This window comes from Oncorhynchus kisutch, linkage group LG13 (assembly GCF_002021735.2).
Source record: "Oncorhynchus kisutch isolate 150728-3 linkage group LG13, Okis_V2, whole genome shotgun sequence".
In the NCBI taxonomy this organism is placed as follows: domain Eukaryota; kingdom Metazoa; phylum Chordata; class Actinopteri; order Salmoniformes; family Salmonidae; genus Oncorhynchus; species Oncorhynchus kisutch.
In genome coordinates, this window is record NC_034186.2 from 36,222,773 (window position 1) to 36,245,101 (window position 22,329).

A 22,329-nucleotide genomic window follows, 5' to 3' on the forward strand; every position below is an offset into this window, starting at 1 on the left:
TTTTTTAAAACTTCTTATCCTGCATTTTTAAAATTGTTTTGCTGTAAAGTACGTTGCAATTTTAAATGCAGTTCAAATAAATCATGATTTGATCTATAAGAGCAAATGTGCCCCATCATCAGAACACTATGAGACAGAGTATGCAGTATGATTTATGGATGAGTACTCTGGCAGTATCTGCAGACCTGTGAAACGCCCATGAAGAGTTGGAAAGGTGGAGAGGATGTCAAGGAAAGACAAATGGCTTTTAATTTCCTTTCCAGAAAAACCAAACAAGATAGAGAGTGTCTGAGACAGCAGAGTGGGATGAGAGAATAAGAGGGAGGAGGACAAGCAGAGTGGGATGAGAGAATAAGAGGGGTGGAGGACAAGCAGAGTGGGATGAGAGAATAAGAGGGAGGAGGACAAGCAGAGTGGGATGAGAGAATAAGAGGGGTGGAGGACAAGCAGAGTGGGATGAGAGAATAAGAGGGAGGAGGACAAGCAGAGTGGGATGAGAGAATAAGAGGGGTGGAGGACAAGCAGAGTGGGATGAGAGAATAAGAGGGAGGAGGACAAGCAGAGTGGGATGAGAGAATAAGAGGGAGGAGGACAAGCAGAGTGGGATGAGAGAATAAGAGGGTGGAGGACAAGCAGAGTGGGATGAGAGAATAAGAGGGAGGAGGACAAGCAGAGTGGGATGAGAGAATAAGAGGGAGGAGGACAAGCAGAGTGGGATGAGAGAATAAGAGGGTGGAGGACAAGCAGAGTGGGAGGAGAGAATAAGAGGGAGGAGGACAAGCAGAGTGGGATGAGAGAATAAGAGGGGTGGAGGACAAGCAGAGTGGGATGAGAGAATAAGAGGGAGGAGGACAAGCAGAGTGGGATGAGAGAATAAGAGGGAGGAGGACAAGCAGAGTGGGATGAGAGAATAAGAGGGTGGAGGACAAGCAGAGTGGGATGAGAGAATAAGAGGGAGGAGGACAAGCAGAGTGGGATGAGAGAATAAGAGGGAGGAGGACAAGCAGAGTGGGATGAGAGAATAAGAGGGGTGGAGGACAAGCAGAGTGGGATGAGAGAATAAGAGGGAGGAGGACAAGCAGAGTGGGATGAGAGAATAAGAGGGAGGAGGACAAGCAGAGTGGGATGAGAGAATAAGAGGGAGGAGGACAAGCAGAGTGGGATGAGAGAATAAGAGGGAGGAGGACAAGCAGAGTGGGATGAGAGATGTAGGAGAATGGAGGGCAGAGTCTGAAGTACAACAGTCAAGGAGCCTTTTAGTTAATAACACTCTTATCCAAAGCAGCGGTCGGTAAGGTCCATTATAGAAGTAACCTCACACGTTTGGTGTTGCTAGTTACTACAAACCTCAAAAAAAAAAAATCCCAACTTTATTTTTCATGTCTCACCGCTATATTATGTTTTAGCACCAACTGAAGAAAACTTTACAACTCACTGAGCAACATCAACATGGCGCTACTTACTTTGCAGGCAGTCAGCGTTGAGCAGGTCCTGGCACTTATCGTGACATTTGACCCCACACTCGGTGCACCTCATGCCCTGGCGGGCGATACCCCACAGCAGCCCCTCACACTCATAGCAGTAGGTGGGCGTGGTGGCCGTCCACACCTCAAAGTTATGGGGCGTGGTGCAGGAGATGGGGTAGATCAGAGCCTGTAGAGTCTTCTTGTACACATGACTCTTCTACAAGAGAAGGAAACAGAAGAAGAGAGAGGAGTTATAGTCAGAGACTTAGTGGAATCTATGAGTACATGGAGAGAGAGAAAAACTAGCTGCATATAGTGTGAATAGAGAAAAGAAAGAGCCAGAAACGCACCAGTTCCTCGTTATTGAGAGTGCTGGACGCCATGGCTGATGTAATCCCTGCCTTCCTGGAGTTCTGAGCCAGGGACTGAGGTAGGCCAGGAAGGGGAGTAAAATAAAGGATGGAGTGGATGACAATGAAAGAAGAGATAGGTTTTAAATATAGTAGTTTCGGTACATACTGTGATTGAAATACATTCAATAAGGGCTTTTAAAAACAAAGTAACAACTTCGATTTTACTCAAAGAGGAAAGTGTATTTCTCTTGATACATACTTTAACATCTTTCAACATAGTTTGGATCAGAATACATCTCAGTACGCATCTAAGCCAATAGGGCATAATGCAGTCCAGCTGTATTCTCCCCAAGTGTTGATATAAGAAACAAGGGGTCATGGGTATCTGGAATGAAAGTGCTTCAACATTCCCTTTTCATTTGGGACCCAGTGTTACTCACCATAGCCTGTGACAGTGCATGTGAAGGAAGGAGGAAGCAGAACGAGAAAGTGTTAAAAGGGGCATGTCAAAACAACTTTAGCTACAGTCACAAACATGGCCACAGTGGCATAGGGGTGATTTCAAAACAGATACAGGGTGGTGGTGATAAATTAGCCAAGGGAAAGAAAAATAACTCGATCAGGGAGAGTTATTGATTTTGTTGATGAAATACTGGGTGGGAGGAAAGATCTAGACCTATAAATCACACAAGATGAAAACGTGGCATGTAAACAACTTTGTACACGGCTAGGACAAAGGCCCCTAGGGACAGAGTGGGAAATGAATGTACTTCCTTAACAATGTTGAAGGATAGACACCATTAAAACACAGAGAGTTAGGACACTGTCTGAGAGAGAGAGAGGTAGTCAGCATTAGGAGAAAAAGACATCGTCCTGCACATACTTCTGTGTCTGAGAACACTGGCTGAATATTAGTCTGGCTTTGTTGCACCTTCAGATTCAGTTCCACTCAGCACATTACCTGGTCTGGATGAATCAGACTCAGGCAGTTAGTGTGTGTGTATGCATGCGTGTGTGTGTGTGTGTGGGGGGGTGTACAGTGTGACAGTAAGCTGGATTCATAGAGACAAAGTGCTGAGCTATTTTGTCCGGAATGGTAATTCTTCATTACAGCTCACGTTGGAGCCGAGCCACCTGAGCGCTGAGCTGGCAGTATAGTCTGGCAGGCCTTCAGCTTATCAGAGCTATTCAACTCAAAACTTGGAAATCAGATCAATTGGCAAGGATGGATAGAACAAGGACAAGGCCATCTATTTGGTGTGAGTTTAATAGCCTAGTAAGCACCTGCTTTGACAGCTACTTAAACACTCTGCTCTGCCATTACTCCAGCTGGAGCCCAACAATGGTACTAATCCTCTGTATACTTCTCCAATGAAAATAATCTACTCTATTCAATCTTTAACAGGACAGATAAAGACAGCTACACTCTTAGAGAAAAAAGGTGCTATCTAGAACATTACATGGTTATTTGGCAGTTCCATAAGATAACCCTTCGAATAACCCTTTTTGGCTCCAGGTAGAACCCTTCTGGGTTCCATGTATAACCCTTTCCACAGAGGGTTCTACATAGAACCCTAAAGGGTTCTACCTGGAACCAAAAAGGGTTCTACTTGAAACCAAAAATGGTTCTACCTGGAACCAAAAAGGATTCTATTTGGAACCAAAAAGGGTTCTCCTAGGGGACAGCCAAAGAAAACTTTTTTTTCTAAGAGTATATGAGTGTTCACGTACAGTACAGCAGGATATAACTATCCAGGATTATTTTCTCCACTCTCATCTAGCATCCCATTGGTTAACATACCACACCCCCAGGGTGAGCAGTCAGAGAGAGGAGAGGACAGAGTGACGCTCCCTGGGAGGTGTGGAGGGCTAGAGTCTGACAGCCTCTCCAAGGCAGGCCTCAGTGGCCATCTGAGACCCCTGACTCTGGGTTCTTCAAGTAGAGACAGAAGGGCAGGGTTGTCCCCCTCAGGGCACAACAAGGAAAGAAGGGGGGAAGAAAGAGAGTAGAGAGAGAGAGAGAGAGAGAGAGAGAGAGAAGGGGTGAATGTCAAGTGACTATATTTAGTAAGTGGTCAGAACTTACACTGACCAGGTCCCTGACCAGAGGCATGGCTTTCCTCTTGCGGAGGTCCGGCATACTGTCAATGCTATACAGCGCCCCACCCACCCTGCATGGGGAGAAACCCCACAAACACAACACTCTTATTATGACAAAATCCCCTTCCACCACTAACACATAAACACACTGTAAATTACAGGAACAAATACTTTAAACTGGTCCCAGATCTGTTTGTGCTATATAGCCATGTTTGTATGACAATGGCCATTTGCAACACAAACAGATCTGGGACAAACTATACTCCAATTATTTGCTCAAAATGTCATGCAGTTTTGTTATTATTTCATGTTGTGAAGCTTTATTAGCATACTTATGGGTGTGATCGTGACAGACACTTACCCTGCTGATAGCAACAGGGAGCAAATCCCAACCGACTCCCCTCGAGCCTGTGGAGAGAGGGGTGAGACAGGGTGAAGAGTGATTGGCACATAGTATGCCTTGAAATGGTTTTATTAGGTCTTAGTACATCACATATCTGCCCCTGTCTGTCCCACCACAATAACAAAGATTGAGTCTCCCACAGTTTGTTAATATAAAATCAAGAAGGATGTGTTTAATTGGGCAGAAAACAGTCCATAATGTCAGCCATAAAACATGGACGAGAGACAAGAGGGCGTTGCCTCGGGTGATTTCACTGTCCATTGACGTCAGTGGGGAGGCCTTTGTGTTTGAAGGCCATGGTTGAAAGTGGATTTGTGACAGATCCTTATCTGCAGTAACATTCCAGTAATTCTATCTGTGCTCTAACAGGAAGACGTGCTCCTTATCTCTCTGTGTGTTCAGAGCACGACACAACAACACTGACATTCACGTTATTGTCACCAGCAGCGCTCACAAGCAACCACGGACACACCCACCTGGCAGTCGGTTCCAGCCCTGGCCCATCAGAACGGACAACATGCATATCGCTATGGGGGTGGCAAAAACAAAACTGAAAAGAAAACAAAGGAAATGGCACACAAACAAGGGTAAACAAATACAAATTATCTTAACAAAATAAAGCCAGGATAAAACAACCACTGGATCACAACTTAAAGGGTAATATAAACTGGAATTAATGATTAAGAAGTGAATGAAACAAAACTGAAGGGGCACAGATGTCAGAAGATACATTTCAGGGCAGGGACATATGAAGGAGTGACAGCATTATGGTGAGAAACATAGCAGGCAGCCACATAGAAAGTCCATCCATATACACCCACCTGCACCAGCCTGGTCTCATAGACTAGACATAACATAGTAAATGGAAATCTGGGGAACTAAAATTAGTATGATATGTTACATTTGGTCACATAAGAAAGAAGGTTCAAATGAAAGGAAGGCTGTTGGTCGGGGAGGATGGGTGAGCGCTTTAACGCAAATGTCTAGCAACCCAAAGGTTGCGTGTTTGAATCACATCACGGACAACTTCAGTATTTTGGCTAATTAGCAACCGTGCAACTATTTACTACGTTTTAGCTACTTTGCAACTACTTAGCGTGTTAGCTAACCCTTCTCCTAACCTTAACCCTTAGCCTAGCTAACGTTAGCCACCTAGCCAATGTTAACCACAATAAAGTGGAATTTGTAACATATTATACATATTGCAATTCGTAACACATAATACAAAATAGAATTCATAACATATCATACAAAATGGATGATGGACATTCACAAATTAATATTATATGAAACGTAACGTATATGAAACGTAACATCCTACTAAATGGAGGGAGAAAGATTTCCGTTTACTGTTACTTACATCTAACTCTGAGTCCATGTCGCGCGTGCGTACACACACACACACACACACACACACACACACACTGTCTCACCTGCTGCAGCTGTAGTCGGACCTTGCTGCAGAGCCGTTGCCAGTTGGCCCTGGCCCTGTCTGGTCCAGGCTCCATGATGGGCCTTTGATAGCTGGGAGGGAAATGTACAGGGGATTTCAGACTGGTGCTCATTAATTGTGAAGATACTTAGATGGTAGAAAATAATCGAACTTCGCTCTGTTTTAAAGGCAGTAGTGGATAGAAATAAAAGTCTAATGTAGTACAACATAATGTGTAGAGGGGAAAGTTGTAGTAAATAGTTTTAATAGTGTAGCAGAAAATGGTGTTCAGGCCAGCATTACTATATAACTACAGAAGTGGATGGTTGAGGGTTCACCTGACAAGAGGAGTCTCACTCTTCTCTACTGGGACTTCTGCTGGGGGACTCTCCACCACAGGGACCTCCTGCTCTAAAGACAGAGGATCTTCCTCTTGAAGGTCTAGGAGGATATCATCCAGGGCATCAGACACTGGAGGCTGGGTCTCTGGAGCAGGGGGCTGGGTGGTGGGCGCCGGGGGCTGGGCGGTGGGCACCGGGGGCTGGGTGAGGGATGGATGGATCATGGGGGTAAATGGAGGCTTGGTGGAGGCTGTGGTGACAGGGGGCTGGACAGGGGGCATGGTCTGGGCCTGGGTGGTGGGGGCCAGGGTAGGGGGCTCAGGCTGCTGCTCTCTCAGAGAGGCTTGTTTCTCCAGAGGGGGCCTGGTGATGGAGGCCTCGGGGGCCAGCGTGGGGGCTGTGCTGGTGGGGGTGGGGGTGTAGGGTGGCTCCTGGTCCTCGCTGAGCGTGCCGTCCAGAGGGTAGAGATCTTCATCTTCGTAAATTATCTCCTCCTCTCCCTCATAGTTGTACTCCCCCTCTCCCTGCTCGGGCTGGTAGAGCTCGCCCTCCTCATCGTAAATAGCCCCCTCCTCTCCGCCATCTTTGACATAGCCCCCTTCGTCACTGTACACCACCTCGGGCTCATCGGGGTCCCAGCCAGCCGATTCCTTGTCGTAGCTGACAGAGGAGTGGCAGGAGTGGTAAGAGTCGTTCTCATCGTAGAGCTCCACAGAGCCTCTCAGACTCCCCTCGTTCTCAGGGCCAAACTCCTCACTGAGCTGGGAGCTGCCTCGACTCAGCTCCCCAGAGGAGGCATAGCGACTGCTGCCTGTAGGACTGTAGACAGACAGACAAATGGACCACAGTCAGAAACACAGACACATAGAGCAGACTGGGGACGAAAAACAAAGAAATTAACAACCAAATGGGCCCAGAGTGCATGTTAAGGGGACGTATTTGGGACTAAAGTGAGGGAGAACAGTTAACCTAGGATAAAGAGGAGAGGAACAAACCCAGGCACCCTGGACCAAGGGATAGGCTAGTGTGTGTTCAGATGCATGAGTGTGGGGGTTATGTGGTGTAGTAACAGGGAAGTCTTCATTTTTAGTATAGAGAGAGAGATATTATTGGTGGATGCTCTGATCACACGCCAAATACAAATCTGCATTCAACAGAGCAGAGATTCACAAACACCCAGAGCCAACACAATAAACAGCGAAACAAGACGCGAGGTAAACAGCCTTGACAAGTAATGGCACCCACTCAGGTGAGGTGATGAGAGAGAAAGAGAGAGAGAGGGGGAGAGTGTGTGTGAGTGTAATATTTACTGTTCACTTTTTATTGTTCATTTCACATTTTGAGAGAGAAATCAGAGGGAGAGGGGTGGAGAAAGAAAGTACAAGTGGAAAGAGAGAGGCAGGGGCCTACACTGGGCTGAAACAGACTCTTTTTAGCAGACAAATAGAATAGCGGAACATTTATCGACTTTGATGAATGAGGCTATTAGTGAGAAGAGAAAGAGAATGAGACACCTCATGAGTCAGAGAGAGAGAGAGCAGACTGGAACAACACACATCCCAACACACAGGCAAGTCTACTCGTTTACACACAATCGATTAAAGCAGTGAAGGTTCAATAATGCATGAGGCGGTACAGGGGGAGTAAAGAAAGAAGGAAGAGTTCAACAGCCCTGGACTGTGTGTGTCTGTGTGAGAGCTAGGAGACAGGAACCTGGGCTGAGTGTGTCTGTTTGAGAGCTAGGAGACAGGGACCTGGACTGTGTGTGTCTGTTTGAGAGCTAGGAGACAGGGACCTGGGCTGAGTGTGTCTGTGTGAGAGCTAGGAGACAGGGACCTGGACTGTGTGTGTCTGTTTGAGAGCTAGGAGACAGTAACCTGGGCTGAGTGTGTCTGTTTGTGAGCTAGGAGACAGGGACCTGGACTGTGTGTGTCTGTTTGAGAGCTATGAGACAGGAACCTGGGCTGTGTGTGTCTGTTTGAGAGTTAGGAGACAGGGACCTGGACTGTGTGTGTCTGTGTGAGAGCTAGGAGTCAGGAACCTGGGCTGAATGTGTCTGTTTGAGAGCTAGGAGACAGGGACCTGGACTGTTGTCTGTCTGAGAGCTAGGAGACAGGAACCTGGGCTGTATATGTCTGTGTGAGAGCTAGGAGACAGAGACCTGGGCTGTGTGTGTCTGTTTGAGAGCTAGGAGACAGGGACCTGGACTGTGTGTGTCTGTTTGAGAGCTAGGAGACAGGGACCTGGACTGTGTGTGTCTGTGTGAGAGCTAGGAGACAGGGACCTGGGCTGTTGTCTGTCTGAGAGCTAGGAGACAGGAACCTGGACTGAGTGTGTCTGTGTGAGAGCTAGGAGACAGGAACCTGGGCTGTGTGTGTCTGTGTGAGAGCTAGGAGACAGGAACCTGGGTTGAATGTGCCTGTTTGAGAGCTAGGAGACAGGAACCTGGGCTGAGTGTGTCTGTGTGAGAGCTAGGGGACAAGAACCTGGGCTGAGTGTGTCTGTGTGAGAGCTAGGAGACAGGAACCTGGGCTGAGTGTGTCTGTGTGAGAGCTAGGAGACAGGAACCTGGGCTGAGTGTGTCTGTGTGAGAGCTAGGAGACAGGAACCTGGGCTGAGTGTGTCTGTGTGAGAGCTAGGAGACAGGAACCTGGGCTGAGTGTGTCTGTGTGAGAGCTAGGGGACAAGAACCTGGGCTGAGTGTGTCTATGTGAGAGCTATGAGACAGGAACCTGGGCTGAGTGTGTCTGTGTGAGAGCTAGGGGACAAGAACCTGGGCTGAGTGTGTCTGTGTGAGAGCTAGGGGACAAGAACCTGGGCTGAGTGTGTCTGTGTGAGAGCTAGGGGACAAGAACCTGGGCTGAGTGTGTCTGTGTGAGAGCTAGGGGACAAGAACCTGGGCTGAGTGTGTCTGTGTGAGAGCTAGGAGACAAGAACCTGGGCTGAATGCAAACAGGAAAACAGAACACACATAGAAATACACACACGGCATACGCACAAAACCACATCCAGAATCCTGCTACTCAATCAAGAAGCGCACACGCATGCAAACTCTCTCTCTCTCTTTAGTACACCCACATGGACACACACAGCTCTTTCACTGAGCTGTCTGACAGAAACCTGCATTTTCCTTCTCAAACACCAAACACAGCAGGAGAGAGAGGTACAGTGGCACATACAGGAGGACATGTGTCTTCCCTTCTCTGATAGGCTACTATTAATTCTGAACAGGCATGCCTCCTGCCACCCAAGAGCCGGGGCCGGGGTCCTCGGCCAACAGTATGGCTGGCTCTGGCTGGGGGAAGCCTGAGCTGCATAGTTAATCACAGAGAGGACTTGTCACTGAGGCACCGTAGGAGGAGATAATAACAGGCTGCCAAATGAGAGACAGAGGAGGCAGAGGAACCACACCAAACACACTAACACCTCATATCAACATAGCCAAACTTCTCCTCTATGCCTTCAACGTCTTACATAACACAAACACAACAGGGGAACTCATTCACATTTCACCACAGATGTACGACAGAGAGAGGGGAGATCATGTGTGTGTGATACCGGTGTGTATACAGTAGTTATTATCAGGTAGATACAGGATCGGAACGTAGATTAGAAGTAGAGAGAGGGAGTTGAACAGCACATGCATGCAAGCACAGCGAGCGAGGAGGACAGGACTATTCCACCACTGACGTCACAGCGAGATCACGGACGAAGTCACAGGCTGGAGCAGGAGGAAGAGGAAGAGGAGGAAGAGGAGGTGCAGAGACCCACCTATCGGAGAGCGAGTGCCTACTGTCTAGAGAGTACTGGCGGCTGGTGTGCCGGCTCGAACCTGAGGCTGAATCGAGATCGCTGCGCCCGTTGGTGGCCGAGTCTAAACTATCATAGCGTCTGGCAGGAAGGAGGGAGAGGCAGTAGAGGAGAAGCATCAGTACAGTCTAGCCTGGGGCTTTTCAAAGACACACAGCAACATCCACAACACCAAACTGCCTGGCAAACCTACAGCATAAAGACCACTGGCACTGACCAAGGAGCCAGACAGAGCCAGTCAGACAGAGAAGAGAGTGATTGGTTTTAGCTATAGCGGAACTTGCAGGTCCATATGGCTAAAAACAGAATCACTGTCAAGAGAAGCCTGTATGCAATAACGTGGCTGCCCCAAGCAAGGCATGAGTTTGAGTGAACTTGTGCCTTTGAACAATAGATAGACAAAAAACACACTTGATTTGGGGGGGGGGGGGGACAAGTTGCTAAGTGATCACAGGGGGCTGTATTTCAGCCACACACAGACGCATGCACACTCACACACGTACACACACACACACACACACAGATGGTGCCAGTGAGGCTCTTCCCACACGGCCTGTGTACAAGGTGGGCATGACTGCTCCTTTGGGCTTGCATAGTGAGGCCGCACCGCAGTATGCTCTGGAGAGTGAAGTCACAGTGGGACAACAGGTTACCATGTAACAACAGTGTGAACCAAAACAAGCTCACGGGGCTCTGTGGGTTCTGTATCAGTCTGATTTACTCTGTGGTGAATAGAGTGTCGATCTCTAGAGGAGACAAAGTCAATATGGATCCCTTGACTAAGAAGAGGTGTTGCGAGTGAGATCCATGCTGTGTCAATAGTCTAGTGTAGTTTCCTTTCCTCGTCTCCTTTCCTTCACCCACACATATCTCAAAGAGCTGGACAGTGACGAAAAGTGACGATGTCCACCTCCCCTGCATGTTTTTAGATTAGAACAACTGTAGGATGGCAGCGTGTAATAAATTAACTTAAAGGTAAGTTTCAAATGAAAGAGAGGAGACAATGAAAGGAAGCTTATTGGGACGAACCCCCCATTGAGACCCCGAGTGGTGAACCAGGTAATGAAGCAGGTAGGGATGACAGAACAGGACAGGAGAGAGGCTAGGTTACCTCATGGGTCTCTGGTTGTCGTAGTCCAGCTCTTGGATGGAGCCGTTGTAGGAGGTGTGCGAGGAGTAGCGCAGGTCTCTCTGGATGGGGTACTGGTGCATGGAGGCGTTGGGCTGAGACGTGGTGTAGAAGGGAGGGGGGATGCTGTTACTGGTCTCACTGCGGTAGTCGCTGTCTCTATCGTCCACCGCACTGTCTGGGTCTTCGTCTACACAGGAAATGGTTGAAATGTGATGATGATTATCATGATGTGAGGCTGGGTTCATCTGTACTCATTATGCTAGTATGTGCTTGGTGACATAATTAAACCTAGCAATATAGGCCTGCAGTACAAGGTTCCATTTGAGTCAGCATACATTGTTCGCTAAACTGTGTGAAAAAAGCTAGAAAGACTTACTTTGCTGGTCTCCCCAAAGACTCCAGTTACCTACAAGGACAGAGGGTAAGTAGGTAATAAGTTACCACAGAATTTTTTTATTTGGTCCATAACTGACTACCCAGCATCCCATCACTCAAAGCGCATTCGCAGACTCCATCCGTAAACACTCACTGAAACACAGCATGCATGCGGACAAGCACTCACACACATACTGACCAACCTTTACGGCTGATCTCTCACAAATCGTCTCTCACAAATACCCACTGACAGACTGAAACACCCACCACAGCCCAGACTCATCCACAGTCGTTTCCACCCACCCACATGGGCCGTCATCATCAGACAGACAGGGCTGTGTCTGACAGGGCAGTGTAAGTATGCCAGCACACATCCATCACACAGCTAGCAGCCATAAATCACTGTGTGTGGGGCTGACTATGAGGCAGGCCTGCTGGCTCGATTCGTCATGTCAGCTTTTCTCCCTCCCTCCCTCCCTCCCTCCCTCCCTCCCTCCCTCCCTCCCTCCCTCCCTCCCTCCCTCCCTCCCTCCCTCCCTCCCTCCCTCCTTCCTTCCTTCCTTCCTTCCTTCCTCCCTCCCTCCCTCCCTCCCTCCCTCCCTCCCTCCCTCCGCCTGCCTGCCTTTCTGCCTGCTGCTTCCCCTCTAATCTGCATCCCAAAGACTCAGGAGGAGAGTGAAGAAGAAGGGGGGAAGAGGAAGAAGAGGAGGAGGAGGAATAAAGTGAAGATGAGGAGGAGGGAGGATAAGGGAGGATAGTAATGAGGGAGAGATGGAGAGTGAAGAAGAGGAGGAGGAAGTGGAGATGGGGAGAGTGACAAGTAGGAAGTGGGGGGGGGGGGGGGGGGGGGCAGGAACAAAGTGAAAAGGAGGATGAAAGGGAGGAGGGTATTAAAGAGGGTGTGAAGAGGCTACAGCCAGTATCAAGTGTCTACTACTCACAGCACTGAGTTGATGGCGCTTGCAGTGGTCTCTCCTCCTCCTCCTGGTATGTGTACTGCAACACACACACACAATAGATACAGCTGACTGACACTGTACATTGCACTGCAGCTAATCTAACATGGGGTAATCACCATCTAGGAGAGTTCTGGGTGTACCGAAAGGTCTAAATCATATTTAATGCATAGAGTAAGTGATGACTTCTGTAATTACTGATGGCCCTGCCTTGTGGCGGGCGGGTAAGATGTAAACACAGAGGGAGGAGAGGAGGAGATGCCTTACGTCCTGGTCCCTCATGGCATTGAGTTGCTCCAGTTTCTTGGCCCAGTATCGAGCCTCATCCTCTGGAATGTCTGAAGCAGAAAGACCCATTCACTGGTCAGTCACTAAGGACACATTCATGCAAGCATGCACGCACACACACAGACACACTAACCTAATGGCAGTTCAAAGCGGGTGTCCAGCAGCACGCGGTGGAAGGTGGGGTCTTTGGTGCCGGTGATCTCATTCTCAGCCATGATGACCTGGGAGTCCAGGGTCAGCCACTGCCCCGGCCCGTCCTAGCACGAGCACACACACACACACACACACACAGTTACTGTACAGGGTAACACTTTCCCTCTTACAGTCAAACAATTGGGAGGATGCTAAAAAGAGTCCTAGTTACAGTGTTTCGAAGCAGAGGAATTCACTCCCTGTAGGTTATCCATCTTTACCATCCAAGAACACTCCCCTTAAACTCCTTTCATCCCTGATATGAAGTGTATTCCACCTTAAACACTTTGATGTAGCTTGACAACAAAAAGTATGAGTCTATTGTTGTGATGAACTAGTGTTTGAGCCTCGGATGTGCTGCTGGTAAACCGCCTTGTGCTCTCAGGAGGGTGTAGTGTGGTGGAGAAGGAGAGGGGGCATCGGGGTGGGGGGGGCGTACCGTACCTCATTAGACTGTCGGATGTTTTGCAGGGGGATCCACAAGGTCCCCACCATGGTGTCCCAGATTAACCCTTTGTTCCACACCTCCACCGTCAGCCCCAGGTCCAGCCTGTTGATCTCACTGCACAGGGAGAGAGAGAGAAGGGGGGGTAAGAAGGTGTAGAGAAAAAGAGGGAGACAAGAAGATGAGGAGGGAGAGAGAGAGAGAAGTGATGAGATGAGGAAATAAACTAAACAGACTGGGAGACTGAAATGACAAAACCCTGATTGAGCAACAGGGCCTGGAAATATAGAACCCATCTTATATAGAAGTGAAATATATATACCATAAGATACCAAGCGCTAATCTAATAGAACAAAGAGCCAATGTGGTTCACCCTGTGGTGGATGTGAGTCACTGAGCCACAGAGAGCTGTCTCAGGGGGAGAGGCGAGGTCAATAAGGCAGAGTGAAGGAGACCAGTATTATTTCCATCAGGGAAAACAGGAGTTACTTCTAGCAGGAAAAAAAGCGTATAGAGCTGACTGTCCAGGACTGATTTGGTCAATAACATATATACACTGGGCACCTCCATTATCTCAAGTATCCACACAGCTATACTCAGATTGCATCCCCATGGTACCTGATCCCTGGTCAAAAGTAGTTCTGTATAGGGACAGCCAGGAATCCCCTTGTGACAGGGGGAATGGAAGATTGTTGTGTGCAAGCTTCACAAATGTGTTTAACTTGTTCAAACATTTCTACCCTGTCTATCTATGGGTAACAGGTTTGACGTGTTATCCTAGCCTGTCTATCTATAGGTAACAGGGTTGACGTGTTATTCTAGCCTGTCTATCTATGGGTAACAGGGTTGATGTGTTATTCTAGCCTGTCTATCTATGGGTAACAGGGTTGATGTGTTATTCTAGCCTGTCTATCTATGGGTAACAGGGTTGATGTGTTATTATAGCCTGTCTATCTATGGGTAACAGGGTTGATGTGTTATTATAGCCTGTCTATCTATGGGTAACAGGGTTGTTGTGTTATTCTAGCCTGTCTATCTATGGGTAACAGGGTTGATGTGTTATTCTAGCCTGTCTATCTATGGGTAACAGGGCTGACGTGTTATTCTAGCCTGTCTATCTATGGGTAACAGGGCTGACGTGTTATTCTAGCCTGTCTATCTATAGGTAACAGGGTTGACGTGTTATTCTAGCCTGTCTATCTATGGGTAACAGGGTTGATGTGTTATTCTAGCCTGTCTATCTATGGGTAACAGGGCTGACGTGTTATTCTAGCCTGTCTATCTATGGGTAACAGGGCTGACGTGTTATTCTAGCCTGTCTATCTATGGGTAACAGGGCTGACGTGTTATTCTAGCCTGTCTATCTATAGGTAACAGGGTTGACGTGTTATTCTAGCCTGTCTATCTATGGGTAACAGGGTTGACGTGTTATTCTAGCCTGTCTATCTATGGGTAACAGGGTTGACGTGTTATTCTAGCCTGTCTATCTATGGGTAACAGGGTTGACGTGTTATTCTAGCCTGTCTATCTATGGGTAACAGGGTTGACGTGTTATTCTAGCCTGTCTATCTATGGGTAACAGGGTTGACGTGTTATTCTAGCCTGTCTATCTATGGGTAACAGGGTTTACGTGTTATTCTAGCCTGTCTATCTATGGGTAACAGGGTTGACGTGTTATGCTCGACCTGCTCAGATTTGGACCACAAAATACCAGAAAATGGCCAGAAAGTGTAGAACCAGATCACCTGCTTTTACACTATGATTTGACTATTAGATGTTGAATGTCTCTCTTGTAATAGTTTCGTAATAGTTTCACCAAATTAAAATGAGATCTCAGTTCACGTAACAGGTCCGCCCCCTTTAAAATTAATCACTAATAACATGAAATAAATAATCATCTTCAGAAATGACCGTGTCAAAGCAACAAAATAGCGAGGGCTTTACAGTGAAGGTGAAAACTTGGAGAAATGTTGGGTTTAAGTGGGTTAAACTGAAGCTGAATTTTGAATGTGGTCTATATTAAAAGTGCACTTCATTTAATATAACAGGCTTTTAAAATTCTATATTTGTGCACAATTTCTACTGAAAATAAGAGGGGACGCAAAAGGTACTAATTTCGTGGCAACTTCATGTTCCTGATATCATTTCTGAAAACATTTAGACTCTGTGACAAGTGCCCTATCCAAGGCTTCATCTGAACTCCTGCCCAGTGACTGTGGCACTCCAAACAATGAGAGTGTTGCTGGGCACCTTAAACGTCACTACTTAAAACATTTATTCAGGAGTCCCTGCAGTCCGTGTTACACAACATGTGTGCACTCTGGTGTTAACACATTAGTGTCACTGCCTGCCCCGGCTGCATGGACGGCTGGCTGGCTGGCTGGCTCAACAGTTGCATATCTCGTATCTGAGATCAGGCATCCAGAGCCTTGTGGTCTCATCACTGACAGAGCACTTAGGACCCAGGGCAGCTCAACGTGTGGAGAGAGGAACTAGTAAGTCTTTCCTATAGAGGGAGAGGTGGAGGAGGAGGAAGAAGAAGAGTGGGATGGGAGAGAGGAAGAGGCAAACAAATGAGGGAGAGGAGGAGAGGTGGAAGAAGTCTTACAACATGAAGTCCTGCTCCCAGCATGGCTGGACGCCCCGCACAGCAATGGTGGTGCTCTTGACATTCTGCACCTTCAGCGTTACGTAGGTGTTAAATTTCTCTGTGGAACAATGAGGAATATCAGTGTGACTATCAAACAAACCAGTGTTTAAGACTTTTTAAGACGAAGTCAAACGTGTCTCAACTCACCTTGGGGTCCATCGAGTTTGGCTTTCTTCACTGCAAAACAGACAGAAAAACAACAACAAAAAGCGTGAGCCATACTGTAATGGATAAAAACAAAATGGGGTCAATCAATCTAGAGATTCAGGTTTCTAACAACAAAGCTATTAACAACCCCCACCTTCCTGAGCTGAAAAGGTTTGCTGCATAAGACAGCGTCAAAACATATGTTCATTTTGCAATTTAGATCAGGAATCTTAGATATTCTTTTCATATTCCAATATGCATATCAGCCCATGTGGGGATCGTGGGTGATGACAAGACTCTGGCATTTCGTAGGAGGAGGAGGAAGGAAGGACCTAATTCAGTCAGCCTGGGCACACTTCCTCTGATGGCAGAATGCCTGGGTCTTAACATCAAAGCCTGTATTCACTAACAGATGTCAAGAGCTCTATTTGAGTGGAAGGCTCTCAGCGGTATGCTCAGGTGAGAGGGGTTCAGAGAGAAGAGGAGCACACAGGATTCAGTGTGTGTGTGTTTGTGTGTGTCTGTACACACATAGTCTCAACAGTAAGGGTGACACAATGAAAGCAGGTCTGTTAAGGAAAAGGTACCACTGTCACCTTCTATAAATTGGGGATCACTTTAGGTAAGCAATCCTTTTTTTCTGACCCATTCATTATTCATTAACCCCGCGCCCGCCCACCCTGCCGATGCCAAGTAACCCCATGTTCAGGGCTTTAATAGTCAAAGCCGTCCTTCTAATCCACAGTGAATGCCTCCCCTCACTTCATCTCTAAGAGCTGCAGTTAAGAAAAGGGATTTAGGGGAAAAAGGCCCATTTGGAATCACAGAGTTGGGATAAAATAACCTCCAATGTTTTTCTCTGAGGGCACAGTGGAATGTGGCAGTGGGCTGCCACTCAGATGCCCGCATGGCTGGCATGGCCAGTCCTAATAACCTACTGACACGTTTTCTATCATTATGGGTCCAGCCGGAGCACTCCCACCTGTATGAATAATCCATATCATAACAGCCATCACAAGAATAGCTTTTTTTTATGAAGCCACACAAGATTTCTGCTAAAGGAAAAGAAAAATGAAAGAAAAGAAAATGGTGTCTCCTGCTGTCTGACTTGACATGATAAGGTTAATATGTCAGAGTCAGTTAATGATGAAGCAGCGTGACAATAGTGGATGTATTTGTTTTCCTAAAATAGCTCATCCCAACAGACCCTGAAGAGGATGTTTGTTTTATCTGAATATCAATATGATTTTGCTAGTCTGCAGGGCAGGAGGAGGAGTTAGAGGATGCACTTAACCAACTTCAGAGCTAAGCCTTTCATGATTCACCATTACTCAATATAACAGACTACTTTATCCCCCCTGTAGGGTGATTCCATGGAACACTGCAAAATTCAAAGAACAAAAGAGATGTCCAGCTCCATTACCACCACCTCCCTTTGCAGAGCTGAAGCTAACAGGATTCTACCCAATCATTCAGCCAGCCTCTTCAGCGGTCTATTCCTCAGCACCTCCGCCATGTCTCTCTCACTTACCATCCGTTCACCCCCCCCCCCTTCCAACGCAGTGCTTTCCCCATCATCAGCCTCAATCCACTGCCTAAATGTCTCTCTCTCTCCCCCCATCATCAACCTCTCAATCCACTGTCTGGATTCTCGCTCTCTCTTCCTCTTGTTCCCTCTCTCTCTCTCTCTCTCTCTCTCGTTCCCTCTCACTCTTCCTCTCATTCTCTCTCTCTCTCTCTCTCTTCCTGCCATGTGGCGTGTGCTCCCTCTCTATCTCTTTGGCTCGTGCTCCATTAATCTCTCTGTTCATCCAAGTGCAGGCAGAGCAGAACCCCCACTACTAAAAATAACCACTTCAGCGGGACAGTAGTGGATAGGGGGTTGGGGGTGAAGGGTAGAGGGGGACTCACACAGCTCAAATGCACAATGCTAAACCGGTTTAGAAATGATGTTAGGAGGGTTACAACAAAAAGCCCACTTTTTAAAAAAGCACACAAGCTAGTGTCTCTTCGCAGGAAATATAGTCACTCTCGCCCTACGGAAGAGCTCCAGGGTTTTATTGCCTGAGATTTTCCAGTCGAAAGCTTACAAGCACCTCATACTTCAGATCAGTTGTACTTGTACAAAGAGCAAGAAACAGCAATATAATTCAAACATGTAGCCTGCAGGAATTCTATAATGTCGGAGTTCTCAGTTATGAAGAAACAGAGAAAGAAGATACAGAATGAAACTCTCTGATTGGCAGGAATGAGACGACATAATTGCTTTCTTCTGTCATATTGTCTTATTCAATCTAATAGAGGGGGAATTAAGTTACTCGCACACAGTGAAATTAAGCTTTATTATCATTTTAATAATAAACTATATCATGGAGGTCAATTATATTTTATTTTAAAGGATCCATTGTAATGTGCCATAATGAAGAACAAAACTGTCTCCATTAAAAAAAAACAATGAATCCACAGAATATGAAACACAAAAATGAAATTAAAGCCAAGGGCTCGCTCTCTTTCAGGGAGCAGCCTGTCGAGATACAGCCAGGCATCATGTATTCTGAACCTGAACAGAACATGAGATATTGTTATATAGCGTCTGATTTATATGGAGCTGGACGGCCCTCGGCTGGCGCAAGCTAATTATCCTTCCGTTGGATTACAACATTATTCATGCTTGCTAGCTGAGCCACTGAACGCATGACATGCTGGGGAATACACGGAGAGCTTCAGTGGACATTCATGTGGGAAGAAGAAATGACTGGGGACTTGTCAACTAAAAACAAGCCCGGTCATTGCTGCAAGGAAGTGTGTGTGTACTCGTTGACATTGTAATGTGACGCTAGAAAGCTGCTCTCTCGCTGAACACTGGGCACTCACTAATGATCTGAAGATATGCAAATAGACCCATAGTTAGAATCATGCGTTTATAAGAAATGGTAACAGTGGGGACATTTCTTCTCCACTGGGTTGCTGTCAATGCCATGTTCTCTCTGCCATTTCTACATGAAGGCCTAACAAAAAGTACTCATATCCCCATTCTTCCCCCAGTCTCTCGATAGTGGGTGAAAATAGTGCCACTTGTAAGAAAAGTCTCAGTCTCTCAATCTCACCTTGGCTACGGGATTTTATATAACCACTAATTTAGCTGTACACTCATTACTAATGGGAAATTAAAGGAAAAGTCCCAAATGCCAGGGAGAGGGTTGCTATGCCAACAAAATGTGAAGATATCGGGTACATCTGGCAGTCTGTCTCAATCCTGACATCTGTGCAATCAGCTTGTTTATCCAAGTACTGTGCCAAGAAAATATCCTGTCTCCACAAACACTTTAGGGTTGCTGGCATTTCACTCTACCACTTTCATAGAAAAATCGTGACAGGCCAACGTTTTAGGGAAGTGACTGTGGGTGTGAATCGATGTGACAATAGCATAAACCCGAAAGCAGTCCACTGTATGCCTAAATAATCTAGAACAAGCAGGCAGCTAACAAATTAACTGGAAAACAAGTTACTGGGAGGGGAGGGGGGGGTCAAAAACGGGACTATTTTGCTGTTTTGATTTTTAGGGCTACAAGACATCTGCTATTAGGTGTTTTTGTTGGGAGAGTAAATTGACTGAAGGACTCGCGGCAATGCCCCATTGCCCAGGGTAAAATCTATTGGACTAACTGTTCTTATCCTTGGAGAAAATGCATTTCACACAAACAATCATTCTAGAAGGGGTATGGTCAACAACACCGATTCAACATATAGCAGGCTAGCGCTGGAGGCAATCTACTGTAGTCACCGCATAGAAAGGCTGCATTCAGGATATTTCCTTGGAAACGTCACGATTTCTTAAGCGAAAGGAATGCAATCATCGTTATGATAGACAACCAAAAGTGATAGTACACAAACTAAATGAACAATATTTGCTGTGCGAACCACCCCTACATATTTAAAAATCTGAATAGAACCCAAAAATAACATGGATTTACAGTACACGCCTTTTTAGTGAGCTACTACACACGGGGACATAATCCAACACTGGACTCAGTTTCGGACAATCATATTCCAGATACTCATATTTACTCTGTGTAGTCTGCTTTCTGATAATATTCAAACATATTTTGAGCGTGATTTGTTGCGGTTAATCGACTACAATAACGACAGTTCAGCGACCATTTTATCAACAAGACATCAAAGTGTTTATGATGACTGACAGTGTTCATTCCGCTTCTCCATCATTAGAAGACAGTCATATAATAAAACAAGAAGTAGACTAATTAAAAAAATTATGTAGGCTGTCTGGCCACCTAAAGAATACGAGTTTTCTGGTCAAATGAATTTGACTACAGCCAATTTAAAACAAATGTAGTATTCAGCGCGTCGTTTAGGCCTATACGCCAACAATTAAGACATTTTAGAGCAGAATCAGCTGCAAATGAGATGAATTGAAGAAAACCGCCCGCGGAGCAACTGGTTACCAGTGTAAATAAGAGCATTTCTCTCGACAGCCAACAGTAGTCTGTTTGTCACTTACCGCCAACGCACAGCAATGACATCTCTTAGCTCTGGCTATGATCGCTCCCAGATGTCTTCCACCGGCACCGATATTTCAATTCGGAGTAATGTCCGTCTCTATAGCCTGTATAAATAGGTGGATGGAGTCAGCCCCGTTTCTACTAGAAACTATTATACGTCACTGTTTTGCGACAGTAAAAAAAAATCTGATCTTTCGAGTCTTTCGTCGTGCGCCTTCCCTTTCATGTATGGATCAATTTAGGGGGTTATATTTCAACCTCAGCTCTCCGCTCCCCGACGCACAGCCATCTTGTTCAGCACCACCACTGTAAGGACAGTTCCCGAGACTTACGTCACGGTAGTGATGACGGGATGACCCAAGGATGCTCGCAACACCTGACTGTCAGGCCTCCCTGAACGTTTCCTGGTCCCGCTGAAAATCCAAAATATAGTCTACAGCATCTTCTAACCTCAGATGAGATAACTGGACCTAAGAGAGCATTAAACTTGCCTTCAAGTCCACTACCAAGAATGACAACGAGCAAGTAGGCCCAAGTACTACAAGCAGTAAGCTAGTGTAATGTGTAAAAAAAGAACAAGAATACATTCAAGTATAATTTAGGAATCCATAGATTTATAGAATAAATTCATTCAATAGTTTACATGACATCGGAACCTTGACTGACGGTTATGTTCTGTGCCTAGAATTAAACGGCCCCTCCTTGTTCTGATCCCAAAGCTTTCAGAAACACCAACTTTTTTTCTTTCTTTTTTAAAATAGGCAAGTCAGTAAAGAACAAATTCTTATTTACAATGACGGGCTACCCTGGGTAAACCCAGACGACGCTGGGCCAATCGTGCACCGACCTATGGGCTACTAGGCATAATTTCAGGAGGCATGTTGGTTTGATCTTAATCAAGTCTAACCACAGCAAAAAATACATTGGGAAAGGCCTCCAGCGAATAAAGTGGATCTAAACCACATCAATCTGTCAATTCAGACATTTAGTATAATTTAAAGAAACTAAGAACCCTTCAAGCTAACCACTAACAACGTTTCTAAGTGGAGCCATACCACCATCTGGTGGTGGTGAGGGGGGGGGGGGTCTAGAAACGAAAGGTCAGACAAGTCGTTTGTTCCGTACTTCTCTGTCCAGTATAAAGTGAGGGCAGCAGGTGCAATCAGTAGCTATTGAGTCATCAAGCCATTTCAGACAACATCATCCATGTGTCACCATATGCTCTATGTGCGTCACGCTCATCCGGGAAATTACACTCATTTACTTTTTATTGGAAATTGAAATAATGATTACAAAAGGAGACAAAACTTCAATTTCAAATTCATAAAAAATTAAAAATAAACATTACAAAAAAAACCTTCATCCAAAACTTCCCACCCCTAATGTCAATAGCATTACAAAAAACTATTCTGAAAATGTTGCTATGATCTTTTCCAGTTCATTTGGTCTCTCATTTGACACAAGTACACTTCTTCAATCTCCTTATTTCAAGTGAAGACATATGGGAAAAGGGCATGTAAACTGCTTTTCCCATGATTTTTTTCCCATAAACCATAGGAACTATAAATGGAACAAGGTAAGGCAGTTGACATAATGACTGTTCACAACAAGCCTGAAAGGCTGCTATTTGCCTCCAAAGCTGAACAAGATGCAGATACAGTGCCTTCAGAAAATATTCAGACCCCTTGACTTTTCCACATTTTGTTAGGTTACAGCCTT

General features: G+C 46.1%; 1 protein-coding gene across 1 annotated transcript in view; it reads right to left on the bottom strand.

Annotated features, from left to right (window-relative positions):
• The window catches only part of LOC109902965 (protein unc-13 homolog A), a 54,504-nt gene extending 33,600 nt beyond the window's left edge, over positions 1-20,904 (bottom strand). The window contains exons 1-17 of the mRNA XM_031838071.1: positions 20,610-20,904; positions 16,091-16,120; positions 15,902-16,001; positions 13,293-13,410; positions 12,790-12,913; positions 12,636-12,706; positions 12,354-12,408; positions 11,414-11,443; positions 11,017-11,224; positions 9,867-9,986; positions 6,093-6,914; positions 5,756-5,846; positions 4,281-4,327; positions 3,906-3,990; positions 2,260-2,265; positions 1,817-1,891; positions 1,464-1,683 (exon numbers count right to left, since the gene is read on the bottom strand). Of these exons, the coding sequence (XP_031693931.1) occupies positions 1,464-1,683; positions 1,817-1,891; positions 2,260-2,265; positions 3,906-3,990; positions 4,281-4,327; positions 5,756-5,846; positions 6,093-6,914; positions 9,867-9,986; positions 11,017-11,224; positions 11,414-11,443; positions 12,354-12,408; positions 12,636-12,706; positions 12,790-12,913; positions 13,293-13,410; positions 15,902-16,001; positions 16,091-16,120; positions 20,610-20,631 (2,224 nt within the window). The 5' untranslated portion in view covers positions 20,632-20,904. The remainder of the gene's footprint in view (positions 1-1,463; positions 1,684-1,816; positions 1,892-2,259; positions 2,266-3,905; positions 3,991-4,280; positions 4,328-5,755; positions 5,847-6,092; positions 6,915-9,866; positions 9,987-11,016; positions 11,225-11,413; positions 11,444-12,353; positions 12,409-12,635; positions 12,707-12,789; positions 12,914-13,292; positions 13,411-15,901; positions 16,002-16,090; positions 16,121-20,609) is intronic.
• Between the last annotated feature and the right edge of the window lie 1,425 nt (positions 20,905-22,329).